Source organism: Octopus bimaculoides, chromosome 2 (genome assembly GCF_046866305.1).
Source record: "Octopus bimaculoides isolate indiv1 chromosome 2, ASM4686630v1, whole genome shotgun sequence".
Classification (NCBI taxonomy): Eukaryota; Metazoa; Mollusca; class Cephalopoda; order Octopoda; family Octopodidae; genus Octopus; species Octopus bimaculoides.
In genome coordinates, this window is record NC_142929.1 from 33,857,338 (window position 1) to 33,878,142 (window position 20,805).

The window sequence follows — 20,805 nt, forward strand, 5'->3', positions numbered from 1 at the left end:
TTTTTTTTCTTTTTTTTTTTTTTAACTTTTTACTGTAATGTTAAAAAGAAATACATCTAACTTACCTGATTTTGGCAGAGAATCTAATGATATATTTTAGATTTCTTTTAGAAAATACATAAACTATTACTCTACAAGTAATACACATTCCATAAACATATAGCAGTCATACGAGTTAACAAAGGAGCCTTTACTTTATAGCTTGATCTGCTAGAAATAGCAGGCAAGTTACCTTCAAACTACACCTAACCATCTTCAAAAATGGAAAAAGCAGGGACACACTGAATAAAGTAGCCCTTGATAATATTGTCTGAACTAAGAAAAAAACATTGTTGAAATGTTTTTGTCAATGCTCACCTGGGACTAAACAACAATGACATAATAGTCATACTAAAATAATAAATAGTAATGGTTTTTAAAGGAAAGAAAATATTTTAAATGTGGAAAGCTTTTTCCCTTTCTCTGTTGCAAAATTTCTAAAATTGACAAAATTCTTTCTTATTTTGGTATAAGGCTAGCAATTTTGAGGGGTGGGGAAGTCAATTACATTGACTCCAGTGCTTGACTGTTACTCATTTTATCAACCCTGAAAGGTGGATAGGCAAAGTTGGCCTTGACAGAATTTGAATTCAGGACATAAAGACAGATGAAGTGCTTCTAAGCATTTTGCCCAGTTTGTCAACAATTCTGCAAGCTTGCTAAAGGCATAACAACAATAATAATAATCTTTTCTACTATAGGGGATGATTAATTACTCTTACCCCCAGTGGTCAATGGATGCTTATTTTATTGATTCCCAAAAGGAGGACAGGAAAAGCCAACCTCGGAGGAATATGAACTCAAAACATGAAGACAGACAAAATGCTTAGCAGCATTTTGTCTGGCATGCTAATGGTTCTGCCAGCTTGCCACGGCAACAACAACAAAAATAATAATAGACCATCTGAAGAGTAACACACTGCTCACTCTTACCGAATATGGAGAATATGAAATCAAGACAACAGACCCAATTTGGATGAAAACAAGTTAGCAAATGTTAGGAAGGATATCTTTAGAAATGAACAATCTGGAGGGATATCTTTCTAAATGAACAATCTGATGTGTTTATTTTAATGGCCTACCAATGTATACAGTGACTTTTTTTGCCCTAGGTGTCGGGAAGACACTTGGCAAGAAATGTAAACAAAACTGAAAGAAGAGGATAATGTATGATGATGATGATGATGATAATAATAAAAATAAAAATAAAAATAATAATAATAATAACTGTGTAACAATAATTTTTAAGATAGGCATAAGGCCAGAAATTTGGGGGAAGGGGTTTAATTAATTAAATGAACCCCTGGTTGTTCATTTTGTCAACACTGGAAGGGTGAAAAGTAAAGCTGATTTTAGCAGGATTCAAACTAAGGAATCACAACAATGAAGTAATTTATTAATTAAATTGTATTTTTATGGAAATTAAAGCTGTAAGTTTATTCTGATATTCACTTAAAAAACAAAAAAAAATTAATAAATTTTAAAAAATTAAGAAAAACAAATGACAACAAAAAATTTGTGGTAACTTCCAGAAGGAACTAAAATTAAACTTTTCTGTAAATGCATTTACATTTTTATTGGATAATTAAGAACATAGATAACTATTTTTTATTTGTTTTTTTTTTTTTAATTTAAAACAAAGATGCATCAACAGATACATATTACAAAAAAAAATTACAACAGCAGAAACAATAGGAAATATCTTTAAAGAAATTGAAGGTAACAAATATATTTACAACAATTTACCAAAGACTAAATTAAGAAGTTAAACTATTTCAAATTATTATCCATAAAAAAAACAGAGAATGAATTAAAATATAAATCATTTTGAAAATTAAGGAAGAAAAAAACGATTGATGTAGTTTAAGTAAAAAAAAAAAAGTAAAATTTGATTTGTTTTTTTTTTTTCTTTTCAACTATTTTCAACTTAGCCAATCGTTAATTTAAGTGAATGAATGAAAACAAAATAATTACCAGGAGTGATGGTTGTTTGTATTCTTGTAGGAGTAGAAGGTACACGAAAACATGCAAAATTCTATAGACAAGTTTCACTAAGAACGGTAGCAGAGGATTTTTTTCTTTTATAGAAGCAGCCACTGAGCAGAAATGTTCCTTTCTATAAATTCCCCTGACAAAAAAATGTTCCACCTACAACAGCCCCACCTAGGCTGTGCACCCTCCAGCAGCGTTCTAGCCATGAATATAGGCTGCCCACTTTAATCTGTTTATGATCTAACACAGGAAGTAGAAACATGTCAAAAGATGCCAGGTTAGAATATAAACAATGTTTATCCTACTAACACTGACACACCATCCTAACTACAGAACAAACTGGAAAGATTTCAAGAAAAGAGAAACGTAGAGAAGAAGCATGATAGCACGGGAGTGGTGGAGGGAGAGATACGGATCTTTTAAAGATAGTAAAAGTACTATTTTAGAAGAGAGAGAGAGAGAGAGAGAGAGAAAGAGAGATCAAAGTAAAATACTGACAATAAAGCAAAGTGATTAAAATTACTGATTTAAATACTTATGAAGAGATATGAAAACTTATAGCTAAAAAAAAAAAAATTAAGACATATAATAATAATGTGTTGGTATATCAAAAAATACATGCAATATTGAGAAATTGAAACATTACATAGAAATGTAATGGTTACAGTGAAGCAAAATAAATTAATAATAATGATGATGATGATGATGATAAAATGAAAAAATTATTATTAATTAAAAGATTTAAAAAAAAAAAAGAAATATGTATGCCAATAGGCTGGCCTTTAAGGTAAGTGGAGTCAAATTTCTCTCTCAAAAATAGCATTAACAGCTGCAGTGAAGCATGGATTTATGATCCAAGACATAGAAGATCTCTTAATAATTTATTTACTGCTGTGTTTTACAAAAATATACAGAAAAAAACTAGTTTTAAGTTTATAAATGACTGCTATGTAATCCAAATTCTCTTAGTTCCATCATCAATTGAAGTAAAATACCTTATACAAAAATATCCACACCAAAATAAAATGTTATACAAACTCTTCTAAAATATAAAAGAAAAACCAGAGCCAACTAAAAGCACCATATACTTGCAAGGTAAAGAGGTTACACAAACATTAGCACCAAGGAGCACACAAATACAAACTTTTCCAGATAGACTGCCAGCTCTCAGGTTTCTTAGATTTAAATAGAATCCAATTTACTTGCTATATACGTTAACAGATATCTGTCTATTGCATTGATAAATGTTCGACATTTTAAAACACATTCATTGATGAATATTCAACCAGAGCTGTTTCAAGTTCTTTAGCCAGTTTAAGTTCACTTATAGACTAATAAATACAATTGGTTAAATGACCACAGCTCATTAAAACTTCAAATGAAGAAAGTAAAGGAAAGAGAAGTAAAGAAGGAAGGACAAGACTCAGATACTGTGGAATTGAAATGTACAACATACACACAATTTATAAATATGTTTTTTGTCTTTTTCTTCAAATAATTCAGGTAGAAATTCTGAAGAATTATCTTCAAGAAACACAATGTTCACTTAGTGCTTTAAGTAATATTTTAAACTGAGACACACAAATTTTGTATTCATACCTGAGATCTTTAATGTTCTCTGGAAGTAATCAACTTCCAGTAATAACAGTAAGAAAATAATTCTTCTGTTTATAGCCCCCCCCCCCCCCCATCTCTCTCGCTCTCTCTCTCTCTCTCTCTCTCAGCCAAGAGGTTCTTGTCTTGCAAACTTGTGGGTGCTAGTCCCACGTAAAATATACCCATCCTGGTGCCAAGTAAAAAGCACCCACACCGGTGTAACATAATAAGCACCTGTACTGATTCCACATAATAGCACTGGTGTTGGTACCACATAAAAAAGCACCCAGTACACTCTGTAAAGTAGTTGGCATTAAGAAAGGCATCCAACCATAGAAACCATCCCAAAACTGAGAATTGGAGCCTGGTGCACCTCTCCAGCTGGCCAGCTCCCATCAAACTGTCCAACCCATACCAGCATGGAAAACAGACATTAAATGATGATGATGATACAGGGAAGAAAACAATAGCTTTCAAATTAATCTTTGAAAATAAGCTCCTTTAATGAGTATTATATATTAATGATTATATATTAAGGAAAATATAATTATAAGTAATTCTGTATTGAATACAGTACAATGCTGAAAATGAAATTATTTGTTACTATAATTAATCTATATAGGAGAAACCTCAGATATTTTCTCTTAAATTCTTTTCTGTAGCCAATCAGAAATTCTAACTGCAAGAATGGAGTATCCTGGAAGTTTTTCACCAGACTTTAGAGTGGAAATATACTTTTGGTATACTTGTAGATTTGCCAAACTGTTAGGTTGTAATATAATAGAGTTACTCTCCGTCTTTTAAGAATTCAGCATAGAGTTCTATCTCTAAAGGATTAAGTTATTCATGTTAGTTCACAACTACAATATATCTATACCTAGCAATTCTTTCTTAATATTTTTCTACTCTACTTTCTTTTTTTCTTTACTATCAATTGAATAAAACCAAAAAAGAATTAATTAAGGAATCCAGTAAGTCTGAATATTGATCTCAAATTTTGGCACAAGGCTAGCAAGTTTGTAGGAGGGAGTAAGTCAAATACATCAACCCCAATGCTCAACTGATACTTATTTTATCAATTCCTCAAAAGGATGAAGGGCAAAGTTGACCTTGGCAGAATTTGAACTCAGAACATAAAGGCAGACAAAACGCTGCAATGTATTTTGCCAAGTAAGTATGAATACTATAAATCTGAAACCATTTCTGCTAACTTAAATGAAACAATTGTTTGTCTCAAAGTTCAAACTGTGAAGTCAAATTTATTCATATATACATTGAAGAAAGTAAAATTTGGTTAAAAATGTAAGCAATAAAAATATCTACTGATGAGTTCTTAATGAACAACTAATTAAACCCTATAATCCCAAACAGGAATATGAAAATTATGTCGTGATTTAGAATAGAATTAATCAAAATGCACCATTCAGTTTTAAAATATTCATAAAAAGGGAAAGATCCAGTGGATCTATGAGACAGGCAGAATTAAGTGCACTGTTTCTAGCACCTTCCTAGGAATTTGGGTAAGTATGGCTCTCCCTCAAAAGGGTTGCTCAGTCACTAGGATCTCCACTGGAGTTGGTCCCTGTCAGGGGAAGGCACAATAATGGTGTTTGAGTAATACTCCTGCCACTCTGGTGCAGATTTACAACAGTGTACTTCCAGCTAGTTAAGTTTGCACAGTTCACACTCTTTCATCACTAAAGGATTTTTAGTAGTTAAAATATGAGAGAGAGAGAGAGAGAGGTGGGGGTCGGGGGAGCAAAAGAAGGAAAAGAAATCCATTCATATGACAATTAGCTTGGTACTTTACAATAAACACAGAAACAATAAGGTAAATATACTGTGTTGTGGCCAGCTGTTATTAGCACATGACATTTAAATAGCAATGTTTTAGTTTCTGAAACAATTAAAAAAGGAATTCAATGTATCAATTACATTTTCAACTCACAGACAATTTGTCAATGTATGTGTGTATGTGTATGAGAAAATACCTTGGTATAGATTTGTGTTTACAAATCAACAATATTTACAGTTTTTTTATTTACACTTTTTGTTTCATCTTTTATACATGTACAAATATACAAGTGTGTGTGAATATGCATATATACATAAGTGTAGATATGTATATATAGATTTATATATATGTACATGTGTGTGTATATATATATATATATATATATATATATATATATATATATATATATATATATATATATATAATATATATATTCAGATTTTCCACCAGCCTCGAGAGACAGGCTCCATTAGGGGCTTTACAAAACTTCAAGTAGCATGGAATCTGAATCAAATTGTTTTGAATAATATATATATTATTATTATCATCATCATCATCATCATCATCATTTAATGTCCATTGTCCATGCTGGCATGGGTTGGATGGTTTGATCAGGGCCAGTAAGCTGGGAGCCTATACCAGACTCCAGTCTGATTTGGCATGGTTTTTTTACAGCTGGATGCCCTTACTAATGCCAACCTCTCAGAGTGTAATGGGTGCTTTTACACACCATTGGCACAGGTGCCATTTGCATGACACCAGTATCTGCCATGACCACAATTTTGTTCAGCTTGATGGATTTTCTTTTCAAGCACGACATAATGCCAAATGTCTTAGGCATTGCCTCTGTTAGGCCCAACACTCAAAAGGAACTCAGCCATTTTGCCCTGTGAGGGCCAACACTCAAAAGGTGCTCTTTACATACCACCAACACGGGTGCCAGTTATGTGACACCAGCATAAGCCATGACTACAATTTCAATTGGCTTGATGGGTCTTCTCCAGCACAGCATATCACCAAAGGTCTCGGTCACTATTCATTGCCTCTGTGAGGCTCAAAGTTCAAAGATCATGCTTCACCACTTCATCCTCTGTTAGATGGTCCCTCCACAGTTAGATCTCAGTACCTCTTTACACAGCTGTTCTCGTCCATGTGCATCACATGACCATACCAGTGCAGTTGTCCTTTTTGCACACCACATCTGATGCATCTTATGCCTAACTTTTCTCTCAAGATGCTTACACTCTGCTGAACATATACACTGACATTATACATCCAGCGATGCATACTGGCTTCATTTCTTTCAAGCGTGTGCATGTCCTAAGCTGTGACAGCCCATGTTTCACTGCCATGTAGCATGGCTGTTCATACACACAGGCATCATACAATCTGCCTTTCACTCAGAGAGAGAGAGAATCTTTGTTGCCAGGAGAGGTAGGAGTTCTCTGAACTTTGCCCAGTCTAATCTTATTCTCACAGCTATGCTCTCGGAGCATCCACCTCCAACACTACTTGGTCACCTAGATAATGGAAGCTATCTACTACCTCTAACTTGCCCCTCTGGCAGTTGATGGAGTGTATTTTCTGCACATTTTCAGCATTTATTGTACCTGTGCATCTTCCACATACAAAAGCTACTTTCTCTGTTAACCTTCTTCTGATATTGCTGCACCTTTTATGTGTCCAAAGTTTAGATTGGATGCATCTTATGGAGTTTTTACCTATGCCTTTTCTACAGATTGAGCTGGGCCATCTACCTGAAGGGATTTGTGATTTGTCTGCTTTCCTACTTACTATGACTTTGGTTTTAGCTAGGTTAACTCTAAGACCCTTCGATTCTATACCTTGCTTCCATACCTGGAACTTCTTCTCTAGTTCTGGTAGTGATTCAGCAGTAAGAGCAAGGTCATCAGCATAGAGGAGCTCTCAGGGGCAGTCCGTCTTAAATTCCTCTGTTATTGCCTGGAGGACTATGTTGAACAAGAGGGGGATGAGCACCAATCCTTGGTGAACCCCTAATTCTTCACCGTACTCATTGCCAACATTCACTTATTGGTAGCGTCCCTGTGCATGGTTTGTACAGCTCTTACCAACCACTTGTCTAACCCTAGTTTCTGCATTGACTACCAGATAAGGTATCAGGGGACCTTGTCAAAGGTCCCCTGATACCAAGTCTCCAAGTCAACAAAAGTCAAGAACAGAGGTTTATCTTTGGTTTTGTATTTCTCCTGCAGCTGCCTTACCAGAAATATAGTATCAGTGGTACTTCTACCTGGCATAAAACCAAACTGCATCTCATCTAGATTAACTCTTTCCCAAATTAGTTAAGCTATGACTCTCTACGTAACTTTCATCACCTGATCCAACAATTTGATACCTCTGTAATTATTTCTAAGGCATCATCTTTACCTTTGCAGCATTTCACTAAGGTGCTGCTACACCACTCATTGGGTATGACTTCTTCATGAACCACCTGATCTACAATATGGGTGACTAGACCATAACCCACGCCACCAGATATTTTAAGCATCTCAGCAGTGATTACTGATGGGTAGGGGAGGGAGGAGGGCTTTCCCTGTCTTCATATCCTTAATTGCTTTATCTACCAAGGAACTATCATTTCTGGTAGCTGATCCTTCAATTGGGTGAACACTTGGTAGACTCTCCTCCTCCTATTCATTCTCCATGTTCAGCAGCCTTTCATAATGGCATGTAATACACACACACACACACACACACACACACACACACACACACACACACACACACACACACACACGTATCACTTATAACAATAAACTCCTCATCACCTCGCACCCAAACTATCCTTAGGAACAAAATCATTTACACACCTTAAAGTCTAGTACTACAATAAGCTAATGAACAACACTAATACTCCTCCAAATCAATAGTTTTCTCTAGATAATTATTCCAATATCTGAAAAGTCACCAATTGTATCACATTTTGAAAAAGAAAAGGAAAATAAACATCATGTTGACATTGCGGTATGTTCCAGCAGTAAACCATACAATGCTAATGTAAGAGAATATATACATACATACATACATACATACATACACACACACAGGCACATATATAGTTATATTTATAATAATATATATATATACAATAAGTACAAATATTAGCATAGACTTATCTACACTATCACAATAAAAACCTGAGAGAGGGAGAAAGAGAGAGAGAACAAATAAAAACTAGCAATTATAGATCTTACCTTCAAGGAACATCACATTCCTTCAAAAATAAAAGGTATGCTCTTCCCCGCCTTTTACAGAGATATATAGAGATAAACAATCTTCTATATACGATCCCGGATACATGGGTGTTCGTTTTGGATATGTTGAATCTTTTGTTTACTTTTACATATTTTGACCATACTATACTGATGATCGAAAGTTACATATTGTTGTAATAATCGTGAAATTGTTCGATATATAGTTCAGTCTGTTTTTACGAGGCCAGTTTTTGAGAGTTGCATTTCCTCGCGTTCGGTAAAAAATGTGTTTATTATGGTAGTTTAGCGTGAGGCATTCTTCTATAGTAATGCCCTTATATAAATATAAATAAATATATTCTAGGGAATAAATGATGGATTTTTCCCTTATGAGTTCTTTCACGCTAGCTACTTGATAAAATTCTTGTAAAAGATTTTATCCTATTATTGAATTAATTTTTTTTATATATATATATATATATACAGACACACACACACACATGCATATACATGAGAAAAGAGGAGTTATGTAATCACCTTCATTAGATTATAGGTCTTTCTGTTTTAAGAGATATAACCCTAAAGCATAAGTATATTGAGTTCTAATAGCCAACCATTAGTATCGCTATACCTTTGCAAAATCATGGCCACTACATTCCTCCATGGAACAAATTTAATTTGTGTCCGTGGGAAGAGCCATTGTAACTCTTCGAAATGCCAGTGTTATAATGGTGGCAGCTGATGAAGGAAATGTTCTCTATGCGGCCTGAGTGTTTTCTGTACCTTGTTTATCAATTTGTCCATGTTTTTTTGCAACGTCATGTACCCAGATATGCATCTATATATACATGTAGATGAAGGTATGTGCATACATGTACATATATATGCATACACTCATATATTATTTGTATATATATATATATATATATATATATATATATATATATATATATATAGTTCTGTAAATAAAACCTTGAGGAGTAGAAATAAATGTTGGGTTATGGTTTATTTTAAATGAAAGACTAGAAATATTATTAGCAGCAAAGAAAATTTCAGGAAGTTTCTCAATTAGTACAAGAATAATTGTATGGCATATCAAAGAAGTCCTGAAATTGAATTTTTAAGGTTCTGAATAGCAGTGTAGTCAAAGAAAGAAGAGGAACATAAAGTCTAGGAATAGAATAAGGATTGGAAGAAGTTTGGAAAGAAGTAGCTGTTAATTAAGTCTCTCTCTCTCTCTCTCTCTCTCATTGTATGATGGAATCCATAAGATTCGTGAATCCATGAGGATACTGTATTTTCCAGTATACAAATCAAATTTTTCAGGCCAAAATTTACTGCCAAAAAAGGTAAGTTGACTTTGGAAGACCATGAATTTTATGTGAAAAGCAGGAGGATTTGGAAAGATAGTGACACTGTCTGAATGTTTACATAACATGTTTATACTATAAAGTACACCAAATTGTATGCCAGAAAATACAGTATCCCACACTATACTCAAATATTTATTCTTTTCTTTTGCTTGGTGGGCCTTAGTTATTGTATCTGGAGGAAAGAGCAATACTCAAGCCCTTCACAGGTCAGCCTAGACTGGTGAGATTGATATAATTAATGATACTCTTGAACCTTTTAAAGTCAACATATGCAACAAAGGCATGAGAAGGGTGGGAAATCTGGTGGGCCAATGTACCGAAAAGGAAGGGTTAGGTGTAGAGATTAGCAAATGGTGGAGTGGGGGACACAACAAGGGTGACGAGAGGAGAAGGAATAAATGGGTAGGAGCAGAGGCCATTATATTGTATTTGATATCGGTGATTAAGAGTAAAATATATTTTCTCCATGAGCAAGTAAAATATCCTCAAAGCAAATTTCCTTATACCAAATACATAATTATATTCAGGCTTAAAAGCAAAACTACATATATATATATATATATATATATATATATATATATATATATATATATATGGATGGACGAATGGATGGATCAATTGATAGATTGATAGATAGACAGATATCTGCTTCCTCTGCTAGTATGGGTTGGACAGGTCATCACAAACCCAATTAGTTCTTCACATGACAGCAGACCACATCTAATACATGCTATTTTTGGTATATATATATTTTTTGTTAAGTTTTCTTTCTTTCATTTTTTTTGAATGCCCTCTCTGACACCAACTACTTTACAGAGTATACTGGGAGCATTTTATCATGGGACCATCTCTAGAGATCTAAAGAGACCTCTTAATTCTATGCTGTCTGCACTCATTTGCCAGCAATTTTAGAGAGTGCATCACAAGCATTTTACCAGGGCACCAGTACTAATGAGGTTGCCTTGAATCTTGCAAGACAAAAAACATTCTCACTACTCTTAAGTTATCTCCATTCATTCAAGGAAACGTAGCCAAAAGGGTGAATATAAGAGAGTGAAAGGTGCAAGAGTATGACAGGGGAACAAAGAGATTGGGGCAAGAGACTGGTAGCGGGAGGAGTAACAGAAGAGACAGTGTTTGAGGGAGTAAGAGATAAGAGGTAATATTGATAGGATGTGATGGAAGAGAGGATGTGATGATAGCTACATTTTTTTTGTTTTTGGTAAGAGCAAAGGAGACAGAGAGAAAAAGAGAGATAAAGAAAGAAAGAGAGAGAGAGAGATGAGTGTGGATAGTTGTATAGATGGATAATGGTAACAGAGTGCGATGACGGTCAGTAAAAAGTGATGTAGAGGAGGGGGAGTGAGAAAGTGTTGGTGGGAGTGTATTTAGATATGAACAGATCTGATGCAATACCATGTTACACAGGCATCATAGTAAAGGTGGTGGGTAGAATGAGTACAGACAGATTCATTGAAATCAGTTGTTAGGTAAGCAACAAAGTACAGTAAATAGGGAATGGAATAAGAGAGATAGGATCACGTGTGTGTGTGTATGTGTGTGTGTGTGTGTGTGTGTGTGAGTGTGCGTGTGCACTGACGTAATCTAATGTAAATTTATAGATACATACCCTCACACATTAAATTTGTGAAAATAGAAATTCATTCAGTTGCTTATTAAAACCTTTCATACATAAAAGTGAACCATGTTTGAGATTGTCTACATAGTATGTAATGCAGAGAAGTAAGAGAGAGCACCAAATTGCAATGAAATTCTCATTAGAGCCTATGTATGGAAAGTTAACAGTAACACAAAACATCAATTTTTAAAGTAAAGTCAGTTTAAAAACTTTTTCCCAGTCTACATATTTCCTATTGACATTCCCAAAAACTTGAAGCTGAGCACCAACTATATCAGACATGGATAATATTTATTAAAGAAGTAGGCTGCATGAGACATGGATTATGACCAAGCAGGCTGCACTGCTTAAAAAGATTCAAGATTTATTTTTCGTTCAGAAAGTCCTGCAGGCAACAGTTGTCCCCATGACTGAGCTATAGCAACCTCAAATTGGAATCATCATAGTTGGAAATCTACTGAATTGGAGATGACTTGCAGCTAAACAACAACAATCGTCGTCATCGTCGCCATCATCATCATCATCATCGTCATCATCATCACCACCATCACCATCACCAACACTACTACTACCATCATCAGTATCATAGCCATGCTACCATTGCTTTGCTTTTTTAATGCTGGCATGGGTTAGATGAGATATTTTTGTAGTAGTATTCTACAGCAGGTAGCCCTTCCTGGTTCCAACATTTACTTGTTTTGAAATAGATAAGCCACTATATTTCATTGAACCACCTAATTCAGGACACAAACAAATGTCAGTGCAGCACAAGAAGTGCAAATATGAATACATGTGGAGACAACACACAGTCAAGACAGGCTTCCATTTAGTTTCCATCTCCCAATTTCAATTCACAATACATTGGTTGACCCAAAGCTATAGTTGAAGATACTTGCAAAGTGCCATGCAATGTGATCAAACTTAAAAATATATGGTTGTGAAGCAAACTTGTTAACAACAGAATCATGCTAGCACCTAAAAGCCATACTGGCTGTGTGGTTATGAAACTCACTTTGCAACCATATGGTTTCAGGTTCAGTCCCACTGTGTGGCACCTTGGGCAAATGTTTTGTACTCTAACCTCCAAGCCACTGAATGCTTTGTGATTGAATTGAGCAGGCGGGAATTGTGTGTGTATTTGTCCCTCTCACCACCACTTGACAACCAGTGTTGGTTTGTTTATATCCCCATAACTTAGCAGTTTGGCAAAACAGACTGATATAAGGGGGGAAAAATTTTGTACTGGGGTTAATTTGTTTACCTAAAGCTCTTCAAGATATTGCCCCAGCATGGCCACAGTCCAATGACCGAAACAAGTAAAAGATAAAAGAGGTAAGAATGCTTAGAACCAAACTCATGGTTATTAGAAGCAACACTGATTCAAGGAAGCCCTTCATTACATTCATTCTTCTTTTTATCTCATTTTGAATTTTGTTGCCATTTTTATAGTTGTTGGCAATGGTGGTGGTGATGGTAGTGGTGGTGTTGGCAGTGGCAGTGAGTGGCACTAGCAGTGGTGGTGGTGGTGATTGCGGTAGAAGCAGTAGTGGCAGCAGTGAATGGCTGCGGTGGTGGTGGTGGTATCTACAGTGATGACGGGGAATGATGAAAAAGATAATACTGACAGTAATAATAATGAGGATGATTTTGAGAACTGTAACAATTTATAACAGCACCAATGGCATCAATGACAAAAGATGACAGTGGTAATGACAATGATAAGGCCAAGAACAATGAAGAAAATGTAACAAGATGTTAAAGAAAATGAGGAAGATAATGATAGTAATGGTAGTAATAGTAGTAGTGGTAGTGATTGTTATATAGCGGAGATGATGATGGTGATGATAGTTGTGATAATGGTGGTGGTGGTGGTGGTGGTAATGATAAAGACAATGGGGATGGTGCTGGTGGTGTCAATAAGGATGATCAATATTATGGTGTTGCAGCTGCTACTATTACCAACAATGGTGATGATGATGATGATGATGATGATCTTTTGGTCAGCACTAAATATCATGAATTGAGAACAAGGTTTGTTTATAAACACTTCTCATCTTGTTTTCACAATTCTTTTATTTTTTTTTTATACAGAATACTTAAAAGTAAAAGCAAAACACTAATAATAATAATAATAATAATAATAATAATAATAATAATAATAATAATAATAATAATAAAATGAACTGAAATATTTCTAGCATACAATAATACCAAAGATAATTATATTGTTAGAAATTATTAGAGTGCTCATCTTGAGATTCATCAATTACAAATGTTGAATGCCTACAGGTAGAAAACATATGAAAGCAAACTGAAAATTAAGCCCAGCTTCTTTCGTGTGTGGCTTCACTTCCACATATCTTTGATAAAATTATCATTAGAAAAATTAGAAAACCAAACTGATAAGAATTTCCTGAGACAATTTTATTAAAGAATATAAAATATAGTGTGTCTTTTTTTTCTGTTGATTTTTGTTTGTTTATTTATAATTAATCACTGAGATTTCTCTAGAATGTGGTGCTGAAAGTTACAAAGATCACGAAAGAGAACAGATTTGAAGATTTGATTTTAATAAGGTTGGTTGTAGAAGAAGGTTTGTGGAGTTAATAGTGGGGGATGATGCATGTAATATTATATACTAACCAAATACTGGTACTGTTTTGTTTGAGCAGGAAGCTGTTTAAAGTAAAAATAATTTATCAAATTTATTTATATGATACTATGAGGTGTACATATGCACAGAGAAATATTATAAGTTTATAATAATTAAGTAAATAATTAAATTCTTGAGTGGTTTAGTTACACAATTTATGAATGAAGGTGTGAATAAAACATCTAAGGATTTTTGTCTTTTGACAATTCTGGAGCATTCTGTGAGAAAATGTAAAATATTTATTCATGTGAAGTCCTGGGAATGGTTTTTAGGAGATGGCGGGGGGTGCATTTCTTTCTCTTTAGAATGAATTAATATACTACCCTGTACAAGTAAAGAATATATGAGTGCAGTCCAATGACTGAAGCAAGTAGAAGATAAAAAAAATAAAGATGCTTGCAATCAGCATTTTCTTTATTAGAAACTGGTTCAATAAATTCTGAAGCTGAGATACACTTCTGACATAAAATATGAGATTACTAATGTCTGCACTATCAAAAGACCCCCATGCTTACATCAAAGGAATTGACCAAGTCTGATGTCTTGACTCTGGCTGAGTCCTTATCAAGTAGGTGAGTCTTCATAGCATGCACATTAACTTTTGTGTCAATATTAATGTATTGTGATACTGAGCAGGGCAACAAAAGCTGAGTTGCAGACATATTATAGCTTTATTTCTTTATTCATTTATTGTTTCTTTTTCTTTAAACCTTTTTTTTATTTATAGCTTCTTCTTCAGTTCTCAAATTTTTACCTTGATTTAAAACTATATTATCAAACTCTAACAATTTGTTATACTCTATATCAGAAGTGTGTCTCAGTTTCAACATTTATCTATATTATCTGTTTTAGAAATACATTTAAGTGCACCATATGAGTGGAATGAACTCCTTTTAATCTTTACACGTTATTCTCTTAATATTATGATAAGATTATATACACACATTTTGGAGTTGTACTTGTCTAGCTAGTGGCCTGATCTGAGACCATGTATCGAAACACAAGCAAGCAACTGCATCATGGAAAAGCCATTCTGACCATCTAAATTCATTACAGAGTTGCTAAATTCACTTTAATCCTTTAACACTTAAACTAGCTGTAGCCAGCTAAAATATTCTACCTGTTTTCCGTTCAAACCAGCTGAATCCAACTTTTCACACCTACCCAACAATGTCATTCTAAAACTAAACAATCTGATCTTTGAAATCTTGAAGCTATGAGACAATTCATGATTAATTCAAAGCAATGCGAATAAATGTAATCTAAATGCTAAGGGTTTAAATATATTTCATGAGACATTGAAATTTTTCATAACACACAGCAATCTGGTCATTGTACAATTGCCACTTAGTAACTGACACCACATAAAATTTTGAGACATCAAGGACTAAAATTTAAAGTGAATTTTAAAACTTTGTGTCCTATCAAATGGCTAGAATGATTCTGTGATGTATTCTTATTTTACAAATACGTTTTTCCAGAATGCACATAAGCATAATGAAAGATGGTACTACTACCTTCCTACAATAGGAAGTGGTTCCTATCAGGTTCCAAAAGGTCACAAGTGGAGTGATCTAAATGTACTATAGGGTGCTGAAAAATTCCTAGCTTTAAGAGTATTGTAAAAGGCTTGGTTGGAGGTCCAATCTTCCAAGTTCTTTTACAGGGCTTAGAAAAACTGAAGGGCCACTGTAATAAGTATGTGAATCTGCTGAGAGGGGAATATACTGAATACATTGATAATTAACTGATCCTCCTGTAATTTTTTTACCCAAAACCAGGAAATTTTCAGCACCCCCTCGTATAAGACAGCCAAGTCAGATGAAAATGACCAAAACTAATTTGGATAGCAATGAGATTTCTTTGAAACTGCCTACTGCTCTAAGAATAATACCATTAATATCTCAAATGTATGAGGTCAAAATATATATAAATTAACTTTATATCCTTTCAACTGTATAATCATCTATTTTAAAAGCTAATCCATCTGTTGAGCCTATATGGAACAGTCTCCATCTCTCTCTCTCTCTCTCTCTCTCTCATACATTGTTCTAATTCAGCAACCTCTCTTAAAGTCACATTTCTATGCCTCTTTGTTTCTCACATTAGAGAAAGTGAATGTGCTATTATCAGTCTCTACAAGCTTATATCCACACTACCATCTTGATTCACACTGCAATCCAAAATTCCTTATGCCTTTGGTGCTCTCATGACAAAAGATTGGCAAACCTCTTACTTACAACTTTTCTCCTTGGTGACTATACTCAATATCCAGTTTTGCTTTTAGCTACCCATTATTGCAACCACCTTCCTCTATTTCTTCCATTCTTTCCAGGCCTGTCTCTTAGCTTTTATAATTCTATCTAATATAACATTATTCACTGGCCAATTGCTTTACATTTAGATTGAAAACTATAAAAGCAAAGTATAATTATTTTTAATAGACGAAATAAAGTTAAGCATATATTTTCAAATGAATAAATATAATCCATCATAATAAAAATTCCAAGAAACTGCCTACTGCTCTAAGAATAATACCATTAATATCTCAAATGTATGAGGTCAAAATGATATAAAATATATGCACACACAAACACACCCAAGCACATGTATGAATTCACAGATAGCAATACACACACACACACACACACACACACACACACACACACACATGTATGTATATGTGTGTGACAGAGAGAGAGTATATGCATATACATATGTACGTCTACATAGATATATAGATATACACACATACACACAGATGTATGAGTGTGCATGCATGTACATGATCAAGCCTGATACACAAATAAGATATATACATGCATTAATATATTATTTACTCTCATTGGTAGCAAGAATCTAGTATTCCTCTTGCACAATTCACAAAACAAGTCTGGCAGGTGCTAATTTACAAGTGTTAGCTACAAAATGGCTTCCTTGGTGTGAACAGCTCAGTTATTTAATGTACAACAATGATTTTTAAGACAAATGCACATTCTCAGCTAAGAAGACATACATATAATGAAGAATACATCTATTTTGTATAAAGATATGATATTATTTATAATCAAATTTATTTATTTGTCTTTGTTTCAGTTAACATCAACATCTTACAACTATATTCAATTACTACAAAAGTCTTGAAAATAAGACAAAAAAAAGGGGAAGAAAGAAAAAAGCTATTTCATTCTAGGTTTGAATATTTGTTTAGGTATCATCTTTGATTACCTATCCACACATAAGGATGTGATATTCATAGTTTTCAAAGGGCTTCTTTAGTGATACTAACAATACAAAATAGCTACAACTTGGAATCAAAAACTAAGGATGTGGACTTGGTTCATGAAAAAAATCACCCCTAAACCTAAAATCACTTACCTCCATTATTAATTATAATAAATATTTCATTTTTAACTGTAGCATTTGAAGGAAATGAATAGTATGTAAATATTGGGTTAAAACCCCTTTCCATTTTTATTTTTTACTCGTTTTAGTCACTAGACTACAGCCATGTTGGGGGCACTGCTTTGACAAAATTTTTAGTTGAACAAATTGACCCCAGTACTCATTTTTAAACCTGGTACTTATTCTATCAGTCTCTTCTGCTAAATCGCTAGGTTACTGGGGACATAAACAAACCATCACTGGTTGTCAGGTGGTGGTGGACAAACACACACACACACACACACACACACACACACACACACACACACACACACACACACACATGATGGGCTTCCTTCAGTTTCTGTCTACCAAATCCCCTCATGAGACTTTGGTTGGACTAAACCTGGAACTATGTGGTTGGGAAGCAAACTTCTCACCACACAGCCACCTAGATATAAAAAGTCAATGGCTGCCAGTATACTTGCTGTTATTAACAATTTTATCTGTTTCAAGTTCTACACTTAAAAACAAATTGCTTCACACTTTCTCCTAGTTTCTAAATTCTAATGACAAACCATATTAAATATTACTCTGAAGTACTAAATATAATTGAAAACACATCAATATTATTGTTGTTATTATTATTATTATTATTATTATCATCATTAATAACTAAAATATAAGTACAGATTGAAATATTCAAATTTTCTCTGAAGAAAACAACATTGAAAAGATTAACAACCAAAATTCAATAAGGTTCACAGTGTGCTCATTCATGAAGTGTTTATTAAGGAAGCACTTTCTTTTCCCTATCATAAAAAAACAAATCTCATACGGAATAATTAATTAACAGATTTGCAAGATCATTCAAAGCAGTCAGAAAATTAACAAACCAAAAAAAAAAAAAAAGCTTGCTTTTAAAAACATGATGCAAAATCATACAAGAGTGAATGTAGTACCATATTGAGAATAGTTGAATGCATTTAGCTGCCATGAAAGAAGCATTTTGTTTCTTTGCTCATGTCAGTTATACAAATAAATGCTTTTCTATTCTTTATTTTTAATGATTTTCTTTTTTTATTCTAAAAGTGCTTTCTGTTGCTTTAGATATAAAAAATGCATTGCTCATTTTTTTCCATATACATAATATAATACACACACACACATAGACAATCTATGAATCCATATATATATATATATATATATATATATATATATACACACGTGTGTGTGTGTGTGTGTGTGTGTATGTCATGATATACAAAAATTCCCCCCAAACACACACACATATGTGCATCATATATGCATGGATGTGCACATATACATATAGATTGCATGCCTAAAAATAAAGGCTAAACAAACAGCTGCTTAAATCAATATGCACACCTACAATACATTACATTCGGTTCAACAACATATAAACAGATTTCCTATGTACTGATAAACAAATATGTATACATGTAACATCTATAAAAAATATATTTCTCAAAATAAATCTAAAATCATACATACATATGTATAGAAGTATATAACTACTTATGAAGTATTATTATGCATGACAGAACAAAAGAGATAAAAAGGTAACTCATGCTACTGTAGAAAATGGATATGAAATAATGATCGTGATAATATACATACTATACACTCACATATACACAAATAATACAAACACACACAGACATGCACACACACACACATAGTGTACTGTTCTGTTATTGATGGGAATCAACAAAAAGGTTATCAATCCAGCAAGAGATGAATATCATTTAACATACACAGGATTTAAATTTGAACTGCTATAAGTTTCATGCCCTAATAGTACAATAGTTGTATATGTCTATCAATAAATGTGTGTGGAGGGTGTGGGTATGACACAGTGAAAATAAATATATACATGTCACACACGTGTGTATGTATATATACACACACACACAAAGCAAATAAACAGATCCTTTGTTGATTTCAATAGTAAATATTTCAGTTGCTCAATCCCCTAAATCACCTAGACATTGTATTAACATGTGTAGTTCAATATTCCACTGACACATGTATCCTTAATGTAATCACCATGTAGAACCAGTGTGACAGAAAGGGGTCTTTAAATTACAGGCACAGAATCAACAAGACAAAAATGTTTCTTTGAATTGCATATGCAGTGAAGCATATTCGACTCAATTCTTTGCAGCCCTTACATATCATCTGCCTTTAATGCTCATCTCTCACTACCATACAGCATTGCAATATCCTCACATGCATCATACAATCTGCCTTTCATTAAAAGAGAGAATTCTTTGTAGCCACCAAGCACCAGAGGTAAACAGCTTCCATTACCTCCTAACACACATACATACACCCCACTAGCTCTGATTACTATTATTTCAGAATATTCACTTCCACTGCTAATTAGGCCACCGAAAAAATAAGAGCTATCAACTACTTCTAGGGACCCTCCTATGCATCTGAAAGAATTTGTTTCATGGGTACTTTTACTGCTAAGTATTGTTCACTTGCTACATATGAATAATTAGTTGTATGTCAACCTGCCTATATAACCCACTACACCTGTGAACCCACAGTTTTTATTGGGTGCATTGTATAGAAATCCTTATCTACTTCTTTTCTGCATATGGAGCACAGTCACTCCCCAGATAACTGAAAAATCCTATCTTCTTTCCTCCTAACTAAAACGTTTATCTTGGCTAGATTTACTTTGAGGCCTCTCAATTCTGTTTTGCTTATGGATTTTATTCACAAAATTTTCAACAGATTCAGTTCCAAGAACTAGGTCATAGGTAAACAGATGTTCCTACAAACAGCTTGTCTTAAACTGTATTGTTATTGCTAAGAGAAAAGACGTAGATGAACAAGTTAAAATCCTTGCTGAACTCACTGCAAACTCTCACCTTACTGACAGCATTCTTGTAAATGGCTTGCATGGCTCTCAAAAGCCATTCATCTACACCTAGTAATTTTTAGAGCTCACAAGACCACAGTATGTGATACCCTGTCAAAAGCATTCTCTACAGCAACAAACACCACAGTGGCTTGCAAAGAACGTCTATAATCATTCCACTAAGAAGAGGGGAAAGATCGGT

General features: G+C 33.9%; 1 protein-coding gene across 50 annotated transcripts in view; it reads right to left on the minus strand.

Annotated features, from left to right (window-relative positions):
• Window positions 1–20,805, minus strand: part of LOC106868006 (uncharacterized) — a 553,573-nt gene that overhangs the window by 260,549 nt on the left and 272,219 nt on the right. For 24 of the 50 annotated variants that reach the window (XM_089342659.1, XM_052976095.2, XM_089342392.1 and 21 more), the window contains one exon: window positions 14,314–14,346. The exons of the other annotated variants lie outside the window; for them this stretch is intronic. In XM_089342659.1, coding sequence (XP_089198785.1) covers window positions 14,314–14,346 — 33 coding nt within the window. The remainder of the gene's footprint in view (window positions 1–14,313; window positions 14,347–20,805) is intronic. 50 annotated transcript variants of the gene reach the window in all.